General features: G+C 44.5%; 1 protein-coding gene across 1 annotated transcript in view; it reads left to right on the top strand.

The window, feature by feature from the left end:
- NEK10 (NIMA related kinase 10) overlaps window positions 1-17,252 on the top strand; it is a 308,999-nt gene that overhangs the window by 41,472 nt on the left and 250,275 nt on the right. The window contains exons 7-8 of the mRNA XM_089918950.1: window positions 7,196-7,280; window positions 16,130-16,171. Coding sequence (XP_089775076.1) covers window positions 7,196-7,280; window positions 16,130-16,171 — 127 coding nt within the window. The remainder of the gene's footprint in view (window positions 1-7,195; window positions 7,281-16,129; window positions 16,172-17,252) is intronic.

The raw sequence follows: 17,252 nt of genomic DNA, 5'->3' as shown, positions 1-17,252 counted from the left end.
TTTTCAGGTTTGCCCCACAGAAAAGTGTCACTTGAGTAATTATGTTCTCTCTTTTCTACTATTGCTTCTTGTGAAACTCATTCACTTGGATGTCTAACAGGTATGAAATTAAAATGTTCCCACCTTCCCAGGAAAGGACTGCTTGCTGGCCATACATAAGCACCAGAACCTGTTTTAAACCTGACCAAATCAGTAAGTGACAACTTCCCATCAGTACATGAGCTTCTGAGAGCCAGGGAGTAAGCTGGAACACATTCCAGGAATCCCCTTTCCATGGCTAAAATCAATCAGTCCCCCAAAACCCCCACTTATGAAAGTCCACCCTTTCCTGAACTCCTCTATCAGCTTTGCTTTGAGAGACTAAAGTACAGCTCTCTCCTGCTATAAATTAGTCTTTTCTTTCATGTATTGATTGGTGGATTTCTTTGGGCATCTCAAAGCTAACATGCCAAAAACGGGACTTTTGATTTTTCTTACTCAACTTGCCTTCCTCTCAACTTTAGTCTTTCCCAGCTATTAACCTAGTCCTAGCTGCCACTGTCTCTTGCTTGGACCATTGCAGTGGGCTAACTGGGCTCCTGGCTTTGACCCTTGACTCCCTATGGTATGGTGTTCCTAACAGCACATCCAAAAGGGTTTTTTCAGAATTTCTGTCACATAATGTCAGTCCTCTGCTTAAAGCCTTCCCGTGACTCTGCAGAATAAAAAGTCCAAAATCCCTATTCCTATTCTACAAAAGACCTACAGAACTGGCTCCTACCACCTCTGTAACTTCAGCTCCCATTACGCTGTCTTTGCTCAGTTTGTTCCAGCCCCCAAGGGCTTCCTTGCGCAAACCAGTGCACTCCTGCTCAGGAGCTAGATACTTAACTCTTTCGCTGTTCTGACCTTGACTCACTCCTCAGTTCACTCAGATGCTAACCATATCAGAAAACCCTTCTCTGACTCTCCTAAAATAGCATTCTCAGGACTCCCTAAACCCTTAACTTTAGGGTTGTTTTTCTCTGGTCAGCACCTGATGTGCAGTTTTGTTTGTTTGTGTGTGTTATTGGTCTTCTTTCTCTAAATGGTAACCTCTGTGAACACAAGGGCATGGTTTTGTCCAGGCTATAGTCCTGGCCATGTAACAGTGCCTGGCTCCTAGGAGGTGATCAGCAAATATCTGAAAGCATTCAATCTCTGAAACTTTCACCAGCCATGGAGAAGAAACAGCTAGAACAGTCCTTTCTACTCAATATCTGTCTGACTTTTGGGACCAACATGATGAATTGGATGGACCTCTGACTGGGTGTCTCTTCTGGGCCAGGTTTAATGGATGGCACTACCCATTAAGAATAGTGGAACAAGTCAGTAAATATTCCTTGAATACTCATTTATAATTCATTTCTTCACGTTTTCTTATTCCTTTTAAGTTTTACATGTCTATTTTGATGTGAATTTTGCTTTTACAACTATCCAAAAAAATAGGGCTCTGTCATATGAATTTGAGGTAATATTTATACTGAAACAGGTTTGAATTTCTCCACTTTTAAATTTTTAGTGAAAGGTGGTAGTTTTTTGGTGGTGGTTGTTTTGTGCGTTAATGAAAAGCGCAATCTAAATAACACCTCCTCTGAAGATGCTGCTTTTTCTGGGTGAGAGCCAGCTGAGGTTGTGACCTCTGGCATTTGCATCAGCCCCTGGATGGAGTTTACCCCAGACCGTGTGACTCTCAGTGCTCAGTCCTGCAGCTTTGTGACTCTCACATCGCATACTGGTTTCTTCGACTGAATGGGAAGGTGAAACCCCAACTACCCTCTTTTCAAATGCTATGTCTCTGGTGGTACCATTTTTCCTTCTCTTTTTATACTGATAGCAGAAAATGGCATCTGATGCCGAAAGCGATGTGGCAGGTGGCCGTGGACAAAGGCCGTGGGGCCTGGTCATACTGCCATGTGGTAATAGTCCTGTGAAAGCAGTGGCAAAAGTTCAGTCACAAGAGGGGATAAATATTTGCCTGGTCATGAATCTGCTGCTGTGCAGCTACTCTATTGGAACACAGCCTCCAGGGAAACACTGTCTTTGCCGACAGACAAGGTTTTCAGAGCTACCTCAGGAGACCCCTCACCACTGTGCAGAACATGTCTGCCCCCGCAGTAGACGTATCTAAGAGCCCCTTTCTGTGCTGGGTGGAGGTGGGGGATGCGGGAGCCCTGGCCTGGGAGTCAGGGCCCAGCTCTGCTACCTATGTGCACTCTTGGACAAGTCACCTGGCTCCTCCTCAGTCAAACAAAGGCAGCCATCTTTAGAGTCTGTCATTATTATTCTCTGTAATCCTTTGCTTACACTAGACTCAGTGTGTTTCCTAGTCCCCCGACTCTTGGCAAACAGAGCTCTGTATCACCTTACAGAACATGCCATTCCCCATGAACAGCAGAGCTCCAGTCAGTGAGCCAGGTCCTTGGGTGAGGGGGGAGGTTGAGGGCTGGAAGCCATGGAGGGAACAACTGCTCCTCAGAGGTCAGCGCTCAGAGGGGAGGCCCTGTAGGACCCAGACACCAGGAATTCTATTTACATTTGCAATAGGCCAGAATCACATAGAAATATTAATAGCTTTGGGCCACAGTTCTAAATTGTAGAACAAAAAAATGCCATTTGCTTGGAACAGAACTTTGAGACTTTTCTGGAACTCTTCATTTGTTTGCACTCCTTTTATGGTAAAAACAAAACAAAAACCATTCCGGAATTCTTTTTCTTTTCTTTTTTTTTTTTTAGAGGTGAGAAGAAACAGGACAAAAAAACCTTTTCATATTTAATGTGAAAAAACATTTGAAAGGCCATGGACTTTCCTCATGAAGATTGTATATTCTTAACAGGAAAAATATGTACACACATATTTGTAGTGTGAGTCATCTCTCAGTATGTCCCATGGCTTCTCCTCTTAAATAATGAAGAACAGCCAGCATTAAACCTCGGGAGGTTACCAGCAGCTGTTGCAATTGGATCATTATTCCTGTTAGATCTTTGGGATATAGTGTCTGCACTGCACTGCAGGCTACACGCTATCTTTAGCTGACCCCAGCACCTGGAAGGGAAACTAGTCATGCGCCATCCCTCTACTTATGAGATTAAAGGTATTCTCTCTCTAATAGGAGCCTCAGAACAACCACATCCTTACAAGTGTTCCCAGAGGTGACTGTTTTAAATTCAAAAGGTGCTTCAAATTTGCATTATTTTTCCCAGTACAAGGAACTTAGGATGAAATATAGTGCAGCTTCCCACTGTGGCCTTGGATAATTCTGCCTGGCTGCAGGCCTTAGATGGGTTGAGTCCTGCCTTTATTTTCAGAAGAAACTGAACTTTGCCTCCGTAGCAGAGGCGTCACTGTTGTGGTGCCCTGGCTATAGGAGGGCTGTGATGTTGCTGGTGGCTGTGGCAGGCAGCTCTTGCCAGGAGCCTTGGTGATGGCAGGAGGAGTGACTCCCAGCCAGTGATGTTCTTGGGACATCTTGCTCAACCTCTATTTGCAGAGCCAGGCCTCTGCTGGGGGCTCTAATTTATAAGAAGCAGTCAAACATCCTTGGGAATATAAGGCTATGGGAAAAACATATTTCCAACTTCCTTCCCATGAGCTAAGTTAGTAGATGGAAGAAACAGTGAGTGGCTTGGGGCAGAGTGTAAGGGGGCTGGGCTGGGGGTGACACCTCCAGTGGCAGGAACCACAGATGTTTGGCTTGCCTTCTAGGAGGGTGTGTCTCGTGCACTCAGGTCTGAGATGGGCAGGTTTGGGACAGAGTTGAATTTCTCAGGATTGTGGAAGAGTCAAAGCTGAATTTCCCACCAAATGTCAAGGATCAATATTGGACAAGCCATGCAAGGGTTGGCTTGGGACTGCAGCTCAAGTAAATGCTTCACTTGACTGAGGGGCAGATCTTTAAAATATCCTAACTTTGCTGGATGTACAACCAGCTCAGCTGTGGAGGTGGGAGAGGGTGGGAGAAATTATGTGGATTCTAGTCCAAAGTAGCTTCCATTATCTTTCTCTGTTTTTCTTGGCTATGTATGAAATAGCAGACACATTTTGTTTTAGGTTTTTGTTAACATTTGCACCCAGTGCCACTGTTGGACTAGTTTGGAGGGCAGTGTAAGACGTGTCACCTGGCAGGGACTAACTTCCACAGGTGATGCAGGCAGGTCCAGTGCTCGGCAGTGCTCAGACCCCCTTCCTCACCTCAGGAGTCCAGGCTGTGCTGTGTTGGTGGCTTCTGCACCTTGACATACACTTTGGTTGGAACAACTGCATGTGACTGGCCTCATGTCATGTCAGAGGACATCTATGTAGTTGTATGGGAGGTTCCAGTGTTAAAAAGTCACAGAAGTCTGCTTCATGGGAAGCACCAAAGGCACAGGTTCCAAGCCCAGCCCAGCCATGTTATGAGAGGGTCAGTGTGTCTGAGACAGCATGGGTGGGGGCAGTGGAGAACGGGGGGAATGAGGTCTGAGAGGCAGTGGGGAGGCCGGGTCCTGTAGGGCCTCAGGGGCCGTGAGGACTGAGTGAGAGGAGAACTGTTGGAGGAGGGCAGGAGAGGGTGTTTGTCTCCTTGGCAGATGTGTGAAGATTGAAGTTGGGGACAAAGATGGAAGCAAGAAAGCCAGATGGGAGGCTTTTGCAATAGTTCAAGCAAAAGATGATGGCGGCTTGAACCAGGGTCATAGAAGACGAGGGAGTGAGAAGTTGATCTCGGAGAGACAGCGGTGAGTGGTCTTGAAGCGGGATCCTATTTCCCTGCCTGGGAATTGGAGCTGCGTAGCCTGGATGAAAACCAGGAATCCTAGCTGCTAGTCCAGCAGGGGCTGGAGGCTAGAAGCAAAGTTCCCCTGGCTCTTGCCCCTGTTTGAAAGCAAGAATGAATCAAGGAGGCAAAAACAGGTACAAAGTTTATTATTAGAGACACAGCACAACATGTGGAGAACACACAGAGAAACAGTGTATTTAGACAGAAGCAAAACAGGAGTACGCACCTGGAGGGAAAGGGTGTGGGCATCCTCCTGAATGAGGAGTGCAATAAAGAGGCGATTAAATTATTTATATGGGGCGGTCCTTCTGGGTCTTCCTTCTGCTCTGGCCAGTTATCTCTCTTCTTTCCCCACACCTGACCTGTCCTACTGCCCTGCCCAATATGTGTGCACATCTTTTTGCCAAGATGGATTCCAGTGCAGAGGCTAACGGAGCTTTGACAGCACCTGTTATGGGATGATGTCGCCCCTTTTTGACCCCAAAGGAGCCTTCCTGCGCACGTGCAGTCAGGGAGGTTTCCTTGACTTCAGTAGTGATAGATGTGGTCGTTTTATCTCTTTACTCCCCCTCAGAGCTCAGCTCCTGTCACTAGCTCTGTCCTTGGTGTGTCCAGGGAAAACAAAGCTCCAATTTATTCTGCTTGACGAACTCCAGCTGCTCAGCCCAGGGGCCCATCTACCTCCTACCTCAAAGTGGTGGGAATGGGGAGATATTTTAAAGGTAGAGCAGACAGGATGTGCTGACGGATTGGATGAAAGATGTGAGGGAAGTAGAGGAGGTGAGAAAACACCCAGGGTTTCGGTCTGATCAACTGGAGGCCTGGAGGGGTGAGGCGTGTTTGTGGTGGGGGGGGCGGGGGGGCATGAATTCGGTTTCAGGTGTGCTGTCAGCTGAGACTCAGGAAGCCGTGGGTCCCGGCCTCAGCCTGGGCTCTGTTCCTACAGGTTCTTGGGCAGAAGCATCCTTACATAGTGCCATGAAAGGCCCTTCGCAGTGTTCACGCTCTGCAGCCTGAGTGGCAACACTGGAGCAGCCTGAAAATTTTTCCCAGTTTGAATTTTTTTTTACTACTAACTCTAACTGGCACAGAGAAGCTGAGCAGTGAAGTAGAAGCTGCTCACGGAGGCACAGCAGCTGGGATGGGTGCTGGGTGTGCCGATGACCCCACCCCAGAGTGACGGGGGTGCTGCGCCGACCACTCTGCTCCCTCGAGCTGGAACCCACTGAGCGAGCCGTGCCTGCAGTGAGCCCCAGCCGTGCTGGTGGCCCCTGTGACTCGGGCTTCAGTCAAGGACTGAGTGGCAGCGTCCATGTGAGCGGCTGGGCCCTGGCACCCCGCTCTGGAGTTTTGAGTCCACTTTGCCCACAGGCCCGGAGAGCAGCAGTGCCTGAGAACTTGCTCCCTAGTCCCTGCTGCAGCACCCTCCACACACACTGTGACAGCCGTTTTGGGAGCAGGAAAACCAGGGTGCTTGCCTCCGTGGGGGTGGGGGGGTCCTTGGAGGTGAGGCTGGCACAGAAGGGCCCTTGCCCACTTGGCTTCCCCACTCCTCACCCCAGCTCTCCACTCCAGGTGGACTCCCCGAGAGCACGTCCTCAATCACTCACACGCACACCAATCTTCATGGAAGAGTCTGCTTCCAGGAAGACTGATCTAAGGTGTAAGAAAATATTTCATCACAATGTTTCCCACAGGGAGCGCTGAAGTGCCCTGGGAGCTGCAGAGAACCCCCAGGGGTGTTGTGGGATATTTTTAAATTTCAAGGAAAACAGCAATGATACACAACATCTGTCAGACACAGCGCAAACTACTCAGGTAGTTACAGTTTCCACATTAGATTGTACTGCTTTCCCTTAGATGATGGCTTACTTTTCTGTAGCTGGGTTTTCAGTGGTTACTGTGATAAAAAGCAAGTGCCCTGGGAAAGTCAGGTGGAAGAGGGAATGGAGGTAATGGTGTTAGATCTGATTCCAAGGCTGGAGAAGTTGTTTAGTGTCCACAGGTGCACACACCCCATCAGTAAGTAAATGTGATTAAGAATAAAATAAAAATAGCTTTTTTTAGTGTCTGTGTATTATTTTTTCAAATGGATACTAAGTTATCAGGGTATCAAGTCTTTTAAAGTTGAATCCTTTAGCTATTTCTTTTGGTCAGGGGCTGCCGTGAGTCAGTAACGTCCCTGTGAACCAAATAATTTTGGGGACCTCTACTTTGTAGTGACAATGACAGTTTCTATGTGTTTTGCATTAAAATGTGTCAAGTGTTCAAGAATCAAATAACAGTCCCTATTGCAGACTGTTTGAGATAAACTAATGCTCTTCCTTTAGATGTTTTTTATTCTTCTTGCATTGTTCATAAACTGTCATGTTGGCCTTTAAACATAAACAAACATGTTCTCTCTTGTGTTCTTCTTTCAGAGAGTGGGTTGATCGAGCCCCATCTCTTCATTTTCTGAGAGTATTAATTTGTCTGAGACTTCTAATGAGGGATCCACGTTATCAGGTTGGTTGCAAAAAATAAAAATATTTTTTACTTGTTTGAAGAAGAAAAAAAACCTGGTGGGCTTTTCTTTGAAGCAGAGCATGGTAACTTTTTTTTTTCCTCTCTCACAACTCAGTAGTTTCCAAATTTGGGAAGTATCTCACCTGCTATTTAAAATGATAGGAGAGAAGTGATTTAATGGGGACAAAAACACCTGTATATTTTCTACTCTATTACATATGGGATGAAGTGGATTGAACTTCGGGTCTATGCTTGCATTATCTCCTGGCATTTTAAACCATAGTCAGTTTGGAGAGGTGTACACTTGGCCACACCTTCGAGCATGTTTATGCCAAGCAGCTCAGTAGGTCAAAGTCAGCAGCGACAAGTGGGGGCTTCCTCAGGGGGCTCCAGGGGCAGTGAGTGGGAAAGGCAGGGCCTGCAGCTTTGGTAGCTGCTCCAGAGCCATGCTTGTCCCAGAGTCCAGCCTCAGACCCTGAGTTAGAGGTGAGCAAGGGGCCTCCCACTTGTCTCAGAGGAGGTGCCTGCAGGCAGGAATCTCACCTCCTCTCACTAATTAGTTAAATGTGCGGCCGTAGTTTAGTGCCTCTTAAACTTTAAAGTGCAGAGGAATCACCTGGGGATCTTGTAAATGCGGATGTGGATTCTGTAGTTGTACCCTGAGACCCACGATTCTGCTGAGGCCACTGGTTCATGGCCCACATTTTGATTAGCAAGAACTTAGTGCTTTAGCAGTGAGGCTCTAAAGAAAGGCTTACCTAACACTTCACCTGGATCGTGAAAGTTGTTCCGTCTAGTCTCAGCTGCTAAGATAGCTGCTTTTATAAAGCAGAAGTTCCTAAACTTTCTGTGCATCAGGAACACTTGGAAGACTTAAAGATTGCTGGCACCTGCCCCCACAGTTTCTGATTCAGTAAGTTTGGGGAGGGCCTGGAAATCTGCATTTCTAACAACTTTTCCCGGGTGATGCTGATGCTGCTGGTCAGGGGACCACAGTTTGAGAACACAGGCAGAACCACTGCCCAACCAATTTGAAGAAGCCTCCAAATTGCTTATGAACCATTACTGTTTCTTCTTGCCAGTGTTAAATATCTAAAGAGCATTCTTACTATCCTTATTATTCATACATGCTTCAGTCATTTTCACAGATTGTTTTTTTTTCCTAAGAAGTATCTCCTTTTATGCCCTGTCCTGATAAGCTACTGGGATGCTCAGACCACTCTGAAGCTCTTTTATTTTGGATTCAGTTTTATTGATGAATTATTATTTGAGTCATAATAATAATAATTTCATTACCCCAATAACCATCTTTTCCAAACTTGGCATTTAAAAAAAAAAAGCGTTCTGGTACTAGCCAGCTACAGAGCCTGCTCTGATTTGAGTCTCCTGGGATTCATGATGGCTTCAATCTTTTCTTTAGAAGAGTCACTCCGTTCCTCATTCCGTATTCTAAGCTGTCTTTGTGCTGTTCTAGTTTAGCCAACCACAGTCATTTGAATATATTACATACTTCAAATGGCTTTCTGTCCTGGTTGCTCACAGTTTTCTGGGAATTTTCCTTTTCTCCTGTGAGAAAAGCTGTGTGGGTCACGCATGGTGAGGGTGGGCCATGTGCTTCACTTTGCCTGGGTCACCCCCATGAGCTCCTTGTCCACAAGTCATTATTAATAGCCCCCTGTACACCCCACAGGCCTCAGCTTGGGTAAGAACACTGTGTATATAATATTAATATAACTATTCATGGAAGAAGGTGGATTTTTAGCAGAAGGTCTAGTTTTTTGACTTATAGAAGTTAGCAAAATATTTGCCTTTGACATGTTTGCTCAGAGAATTGATGGCCCTTGTGTCATACTCTGCTGATCTTCGTCTAAAGTGAAGATCTTCATCTAAACACGGGTTCGTGCCCCGGTCCGGGAAGATCCCACATGCCGTGGAGCGGCTGGGCCCGTGAGCCATGGCCGCTGAGCCTGCGAGTCCGGAGCCTGTGCTCTGCAACGGGAGAGGTCACAACAGTGAGAGGCCTGCGTACCGCAAAATAAAAATAAAGTATTGCCTTTCTTAATCTAGTTCTTGATGGGCTGGAACAAGGTTGACTGGATTGCCCTCTAAAGGGAAGAATCCCATGACCTCTTTGCTTACGGGATTTTATGACCAAAACACTTATGAAGCCAAACCTCCCATTGATTTCCAGTCTTTCCATAGAAGGGGGTGCTCCCTGAATCTCTCCTCCTGGCACTCTGTCCACAAAGAGGAGCAGTTGTTTAACATCTTGAGTTGCCAAGAATTTTTGGCTGAAGTCACGTAGTAATGCTGGGGTTTACTACAACTTGTGCCAACAAATGTCAGCACGCCTCTGCCCTCACGAGGCCTTCCCTTCCTCTCTTGGTGAGTCAGTACTGCAGGATCCACAGTGGCTGTTCCAGACCATCTCCACTTCTCATACCCAGACCCCTCCTACCCCTGTCATTCTTATCAGATTACAGCATTACCTGTTTTACAGGCAAAACTGAAGCCATCCCGGTAGGAGTGTTCATATTTTCTTTGTTGCTTGAAATATTCGGATTATCATGCACCTTTGCATCCCTTCTTATTTCTGAAGAAAACCCTCCTCCTTGCCAAGGTTCAGCCTTCCATCTGTTTTCTTTGTTACAGTGTCAGTGGCTCCCTTTCTGTTTTCTTTTATCATAAAATGCCCTTTTCTTGACCTGCTATCCCCTCAAGCCTTCATCTCACCTTCATCACTGCATTCATTGAAAGGTCAGACTATCGGTCTTGAACTCACTCCCTTTCTTTTACAACTGATGTGTTGTAGAAATCTTCATTGAATATTATGTACAAGGTTCTCTCTGGAAGTCATTTAAGAAGATCATGGTGGGCCATGATCCAGTCGTCATTTCTTGACCCAGAGGCTCCAGTATATGCTTAATGGAGGTTCCAGCAAGAAAAGAGTGGAAGGGATGAAAGAGAAGCCATTTTTAAAGATAAATTGCTTAGTTTTCCATAATTAAAGGGCGACATATGTTTGGAGATTTCAAGTGTAGTTGGAGTCCCAAGCAGGATAAAGGTAAAAGTCCACCTGGACTCCTTACAGTAAGCTGTCATAACACATTGCTTATCAAGGATAAAGGGAAAATTCTTTTTTTGTTAAATTTATTTATTTATTTATTTATGGCTGTGTTGGGTCTTCGTTGCTGCTCACGGGCTTTCTCTAGTTGCGGTGACCGGGGGCTACTCTTTGTTGCCATGCTCAGGCTTCTCATTGCAGTGGCTTCTCTTGTTGCGGAGCAAGGGCTCTAGGTGTGCGGGCTTCAGTAGTTGTGGCACATGGGCTCAGTATTTGTGGCTCGTGGGCTCTAGAGCGCAGGCTCAGTAGTTGTGACGCATGGGCTTAGTTGCTACGTGGCATGTGGGATCTTCCCAGACCAGGGCTTGAACCCATGTCCCCTGCATTGGCAGGCGGATTCTTAACCACTGCGCCACCAGGGAAGTCCTAAGAAAAATTCTTAAAAGCCCCTAAGCTACATTTACATCAGCTACAACAATTAAAGGAGAGTGGAGCTGTGTGGCCTTCTCCCCGCTGCCCTTGCACCCCAAGCCTTTCTTTAGCAACCCATACCCTTTGCCACATTTTCTGTTTGCCTTCACTGATCCTGAGAACCTCTAGCTCTTACTCATCATTTTTTCTTTTTTCTGTATTATTTACTTGCTCCTTTTTTAAATTCTGCCTTCATAAATGTTAACCTTCCCCAAAGTTATTTTCTTTGTCATCTTCTCCCCTATCTTCCAAGCTCTTGGCTTCAACTATCATTTTGTTGCTGTTCTTTGCTCACAAGCACATATCTCCAGCCTCAGACTTTGCCATTCATTTAAGTCCCAAATTTCCAGGTATATGTTGGGCAGCGATCCTGATGACACAGCAGCACAGTGATTGTCAAGTGTGATCTGGGGACCGTCATCGGTCCCTGAAACTCTTCCAGGGGTCCCACAAGGTCAAAACTATCTTAAAAGTGATGCTACAGTGTTATTTGCCTTTTCATTCTCACTCCCTTACAAGTGTGCAGTGGAGCTTTGTAAAGGCTACAGGATGTGTAATGACGGAACATATGCTTGTGTACTCTTGTGTTCTAAAACTTCCTCACTTTTAACGTCTAATATGATATATATAAATAGATAGAACCCACATAAACAGAAGCTCTTTGGGATTCTCAGTAATTTCTAAGTGTGTAAAGGCATACAGATGCCAAAGAGTTAGAGAGCCTGATATGCACAGGACCCTCAGTAACTGCACAGGGTCCTCTTCGTCCTCCCTCTCCTCCAACCTGCAGAATCAGCTCCTGATTCTGTTAATGGCACCACCTTTCCTCCAGACTCCAAGGCAGGAAACTTCTCCTCACCCCCTACGAGACTTTTAGAAGAGTAGTTACTAATACACCTGGAAAGATAAGTAAAGGCCAGGGCATAGGGGGGCCTTCAACTGAGACGGAGGGATGAGAGGTGTGGAACCCTGATGGCAGAGGCATGGGTGGTGGGTCAGGGCGCAGCACTCAGAGCTCACTGCTCTGCTGGCCGAGAGGCCCAGGGGAGCGTGTCTAAGGGCCCTGATGCTCTGGGCCGCAGTGACATCGTGCTGGACTGACAACAGCCAGATTGGTGTTGCAGGGTGCTCCATTGTTCTATATAGTTTTTATCAGTATTATGTTATTGTATCAATTTTTTAAAAAGAGAAAAATTCTGGGAATGGGTAGAGCAAGGACATTTGTTCACATGTGGCTCATTGAACTGAAGTTCAGATTGATGGGGACTTTCTCCAGGCCATTAGTTTCAGAAGTCCAGAGCCCAGTCCCATGAGCCTCCAGCCCATGCAGGGGAGGAGGGCTGAGGTGGGGAAGGGCGCGCAGTCCTGTTTGCTTTTCAGATCAGTAACCAGGAATGCTGAGCCCAGGGGTGTGCGTGCCTTGTGGTCTTCTCTCCCATAGACGCTGGCAGGTCAGAGCAGGCGTGTCCCCGCAGCGCTCCAGTCTCTGTTGGGGCCTCGGTCCTCGGGGAAAGTGTTTGTTTAACAAATGGAGCGTAACTGCTTGAGTGCATTTTCCCCTTATTGTACTTTATAGCAGTGCTTCTCTCACGGTGCTCCACAGGACTTGGTCAGTATTCTGTGAAAAGAAATGTGCTCTGCCCGGTGATATGTAGGAAAGCTGCACACGGGTTCTCCCACTAGAGACTTACAGTGCACGGCAGCATATTAAAGCTCTGAGGAGTTTTTAATTTTACTGAGGAGTTTTAGTCTACGATAAGATAATTTGTTACATTCTGTTTAACCTACCATTTGATCATGAAATTTTTTTTTTTAAGAATACCTAGTACCACCCACTGCACAGAATAAAATGATTATTCCCAGGAGAGAGTTTGGGAAACATGGGCTTAGTTCCATATTGTTAACATTGATTGTTGGACAGATATATTTTTGTCAAGGTAAACGTTTAAAGATGACCATGACCAATCATTTAACCATTATTCTCTCCCTGGTGTCTTCTCCCTCCCAAGCTTCAAATTTAAATTTCCTTTATGTCAGCGATGCCAGATTTCAGTCTTCTGCCCTGGCCTCATTTTTCCCCGGTCTGTTGTTCTTTTGTCATTTGGATACACCACCAGCAACTCAGCATGTCCAGACTCAGTCTCCTTGTCTACCCAGCCTATTCTCCCCTTCCCGGGTTCATCGTGTCCTTGCCCCCAGTCACCCTGGCTCGCAGACAGAGATGCCTCCTGCACTCCCTTCCTGCCCTCGGCCCTTTCACGCCCAGTTGGTCACACCACTGCCAAGACAGCCCACCTGTCCACTCCCTTCTTGCTGCCCCTGCCAACCCACAGGGCTTCCCTCCATGCCCCTGCCTCTCCAGTTCATTCTAAGACTAGAGGGACGATGTGCTCACGGCTGATTCTGATTGGCCCTTGTTCGCACCTTTTCATCAGACCCGAATGGCAAAGTTCAAATTCAGGCTCATGTCCACGTCTGAATGGACATGTCCAGTTTATCTCACCCTATTTTTCTAACATTATTCCCAAAGATTCCCTTCATGGTGTTAGGGAGGTGCTTTTCACAGTAATAGAACATCTTGATGTTCTTTCTACGCAACTTCTATGCACTTTTGAGCCTCTTTGTTCTCTTTGCTTGGAATCCCCTTTATTTCCTCCTCTCCCCCCATGTCTTCTCAGCACAGCTATCCATCCTTCTAAGCCCATTCAGAGGCTACCACCCTTACAAAGTTTTCCTTAGTGCTCTCAGCAGGCTATTATATGTCCCTCCTCTGCAGCATCACAGCACCTCATGTATAACTTTCTTATAACACTTACCAAATTCTATCTTAAATTCCAGTTATTTTTACATCTGCCTTATGCTTGCTTGCAGCTCAGTGAAGTCAGCCTCTGTCATCTATATATTTGTGTCCCCTTCAGAGCCTAACCCAGGGATCTTACCTAACAGGAATGAAAAAAAAAATATTTGCTGAAAAAATATGTGTCTTTTTATGGCTGAGTAATTTTCCATTGTATATATGTGCCACGTCTTCTTTATCCATTCATCTTTTGATGGACACTTAGGTTGCTTCCATCTCCTCCTGGCTATTGTAAATAGAGCTGCAATGAACATTTTGGTACATGACTCTTTTTGAATTATGGTTTTCTCAGGGTATATGCCCAGTAGTGGGATTGCTGGGTCATATGGTAGTTCTATTTGTAGTTTTTTAAGGAACCTCCATACTGTTCTCCATAGTGGCTGTATCACTTTACATTCCCACCAACAGTGCAAGAGGGTTCCCTTTTCTCCACACCATCTTCAGCATTTATTGTTTCTAGATTTTTTGATGATGGCCATTCTGACCGGTGTGAGGTGATATCTCATTGTAGTTTTGATTTGCATTTCTCTAATCATTAATGATGTTGAGCATTCTTTCATGTGTTTGTTGGCAATCTGTATACCTTCTTTAGAGAAATGTCTGTTTAGGTCTTCTGCCCATGTTTGGGTTGGGTTGTTTAAAACGAAATTGAGATATTTGTAGTGAGGTGGATGGACCTAGAGTCTGTCATACAGAGTGAAGAAAGTGAGAAAGAGAGAAACAAATACCATATGTTAACACATATATATGGAATCTAAGAAAAAAAAAAGTCATGAAGAACCTAGGGGTAAGACGGGAATAAAGACACAGACCTACTAGAGAATGGACTTGAGGATATGGGGAGGGGGAAGGGTAAGCTGTGACAAAGTGAGAGAGTGGCATGGACATATATACACTACCAAACGTAAAATAGATAGCTAGTGGGAAGCAGCCGCATAGCACAGGGAGATCAGCTCAGTGCTTTGTGACCACCTGGAGGGGTGGGATAGGGAGGGTGGGAGGGAGGGAGACGCAAGAGGGAAGAGATATGGGAACATATGTATATGTATAACTGATTCACTTTGTTATAAAGCAGAAACCAACACACCATTGTAAAGCAATTATACTCCAATAAAGATGTTAAAAAAATATATAAGTGGTTTTAAAATGTTATTTTTATATGTATAAAATTTCCACCATAATTAGTGATAATGTATACAATATTCTTACGTTCTTTAATTATAGGTCTTCTAAAGTGAATAGCAATCATGGGAATTCAAATTAATAGGTGGTCATAGAACGATTTTTAATAGCGTTATAAATGTACCTTTATTCTTAATTTAAACAAGGGTATGTTGCTTCCAAATTCCCTTCACACAGAATAAGGAAACCTTGACCCAGGAGGCCTTGAGCCCCTGAGCCTTTCCTCAGCTGCCCACTCAGCTTCCGGGTAGAACGAGATCGCGCCCTCACAGTCACGTACTCATTGCCCTGAACTTTCCAGAGTTGGAATGTTGGCTAATGTTTGTATTTCAAATAACTTCCTTGTGTGCATAGAAAGTGAGGAGAGAGGTGTCAATATAGAGTTACACAGGTTAGGGCCACCTGAAACCCATTAACCCCAAGATAAATGTCAGTGTGGGTAACCTGAGAGCATGAACTGTTAGGAGAGCTCCAAACCAGTTTCTTTCACAACTCCAGCCTCCCAGCACTCTCTCTCTTAATAAGCACTTTTCAGAAGTTTCATGCAGTGCCTTGTTATTGGGAATTGATTTTAAAGACCTATATCTGAGGACATTTTGCAATGATTATCCTTACATTAGTTTAGGATAAGCCACATCATTTTAAGGAGAAGCCCTGTCGTCTAGTCTACTAGAGCAATGCTGCTCAGATTTTATTGGGCGTGTGCATTTCCCAGGGATCTTGTTGAAATTCATAGTGTCATTCAGCAGGTCTGGGGGGAGTAGGAGATTCTGCATTTCTAATCAGCTCCACATGATGTTTTTGCTGTTGGTCCATGGGCCACACTAAGCAGAGGCCTAAAGGAATCCTAGGAAGAGGATTCAGTGATGCTGGATTCTTATCCAGGCTCTGTCACTTAGGCAAATGGTTTACCATTCTGGGTCTTAGTTTTCCAACTCTGTAATATGAGGATGTTGAAGGGAATGATATCTAACAGCTTTTTCCAGCTCTAACATTTTATGATGACATGAAAGGAAGTAAAAAGAATTAGGAGTCAGGCTGCAGTTCTGAGCATACTTACATTCTCTTAATCTCAACCCAACTTTCATTCATATTTATTAATAACTTATCTTAAATATAGTATGACTGGAAAACATTAAAGTTTTCCATATTTATGTTAGAATGTGGGCCTTCAAAAAATAATTAAAACTCATAACTTAATAAATAGATTGCATGTAAAATACATTCCCCCCACCACTCTCATCTTTCATGTGTGTTCTGTTTTTATTTTATCAGGAAATACTCCATAGCTTGGGTGGGATTGAAAACCTAGCTCAGGTAAGATTCCTTTTGTGGTGGCTGGTTTTGCCTTTCTCTTTTAGGCAGAGATTACACAGGTGTGTGACAGAAGATGTCTTTCTTACCTTAGCTGCATGCCAAGGAGAGGAGCAGGCAGGGTTGTGAGTGTGAGCATGAGGCAGGATACACACAGAGCAGGGAGGGACTCGTGACATTTTCTCTTGGCTGATTGGGCTCACTTTACCCAGCCTGTTGAAACGAGAAAGCTCTATCAATATAAAAGGTCACCTGTCTTTAGTTAGTAAAGAAAATAAATAGGTGTTGTCTGGCAGGCCCCAGGCCTCAGCATTGCACACACCAAATGGTGGGAGAAAATATTGATTATGAAGATGTTCATAACTTTTCCACACAAAAAAGAATTGCTGTGCTCACTAAAATATTAAAAATAAATGACAATGGGAGGAATGATCTTGACTTCATTTATTTTTCTGCTTTGGTAACTACTGAGGCAAAGTAAGGAGGTGAATATATATGCTGAGACAGTCCAATGTTTGGGCTTACTAATACAATCAAACAAAATTTCCAGGCATGGAAACAGTTGAGACAGCCCATTCTCCTGAAATCTATACCATGTATGGAAATAATAATTTTCATAATAAACCCGTGGCCCTACAAACTCATGCTGAGTTATTAATGGATGATTAATTTTAATGGCAATTTAATATTAAATCTATTTTATTATTTTTTTATTCTTGGGAAATCGATAAAACATATCTTGTTTTTATTTTTAAGAAAATTTTTAATTGGCTAGAGGTTTAGCTCATTTAATGAAATAATCTTTAATAAAATTATATTGTAAAGGATCTTTTTATCCATTTTACTTTCATTAAAATGTCAGAAATTTATGTGTTTCTCTGAACTTATTACAATCAGTCATCCACAGTGAGGGATTATTAGACTACCCCATACATTTCATTCTGATCATTGCTATCTGCTTGTATGTTGGTTAGATATAATTTAGGATATTATAAAACATAAGGTCGATAAAATATATGCAGTATGTTATTAAAATTCTGCTGAAAAGTTACATTGAAGAATTAAAATTCTATGTACTATATTA

This window comes from Delphinapterus leucas, chromosome 10 (assembly GCF_059928025.1).
Source record: "Delphinapterus leucas isolate spDelLeu-1000000601 "Yukka" chromosome 10, BTC_Dleu_Yukka2, whole genome shotgun sequence".
In the NCBI taxonomy this organism is placed as follows: Eukaryota; Metazoa; Chordata; class Mammalia; order Artiodactyla; family Monodontidae; genus Delphinapterus; species Delphinapterus leucas.
Note: the sequence above shows the minus strand (reverse complement) of the source record. Positions and strands in the feature narration are given on the sequence as shown.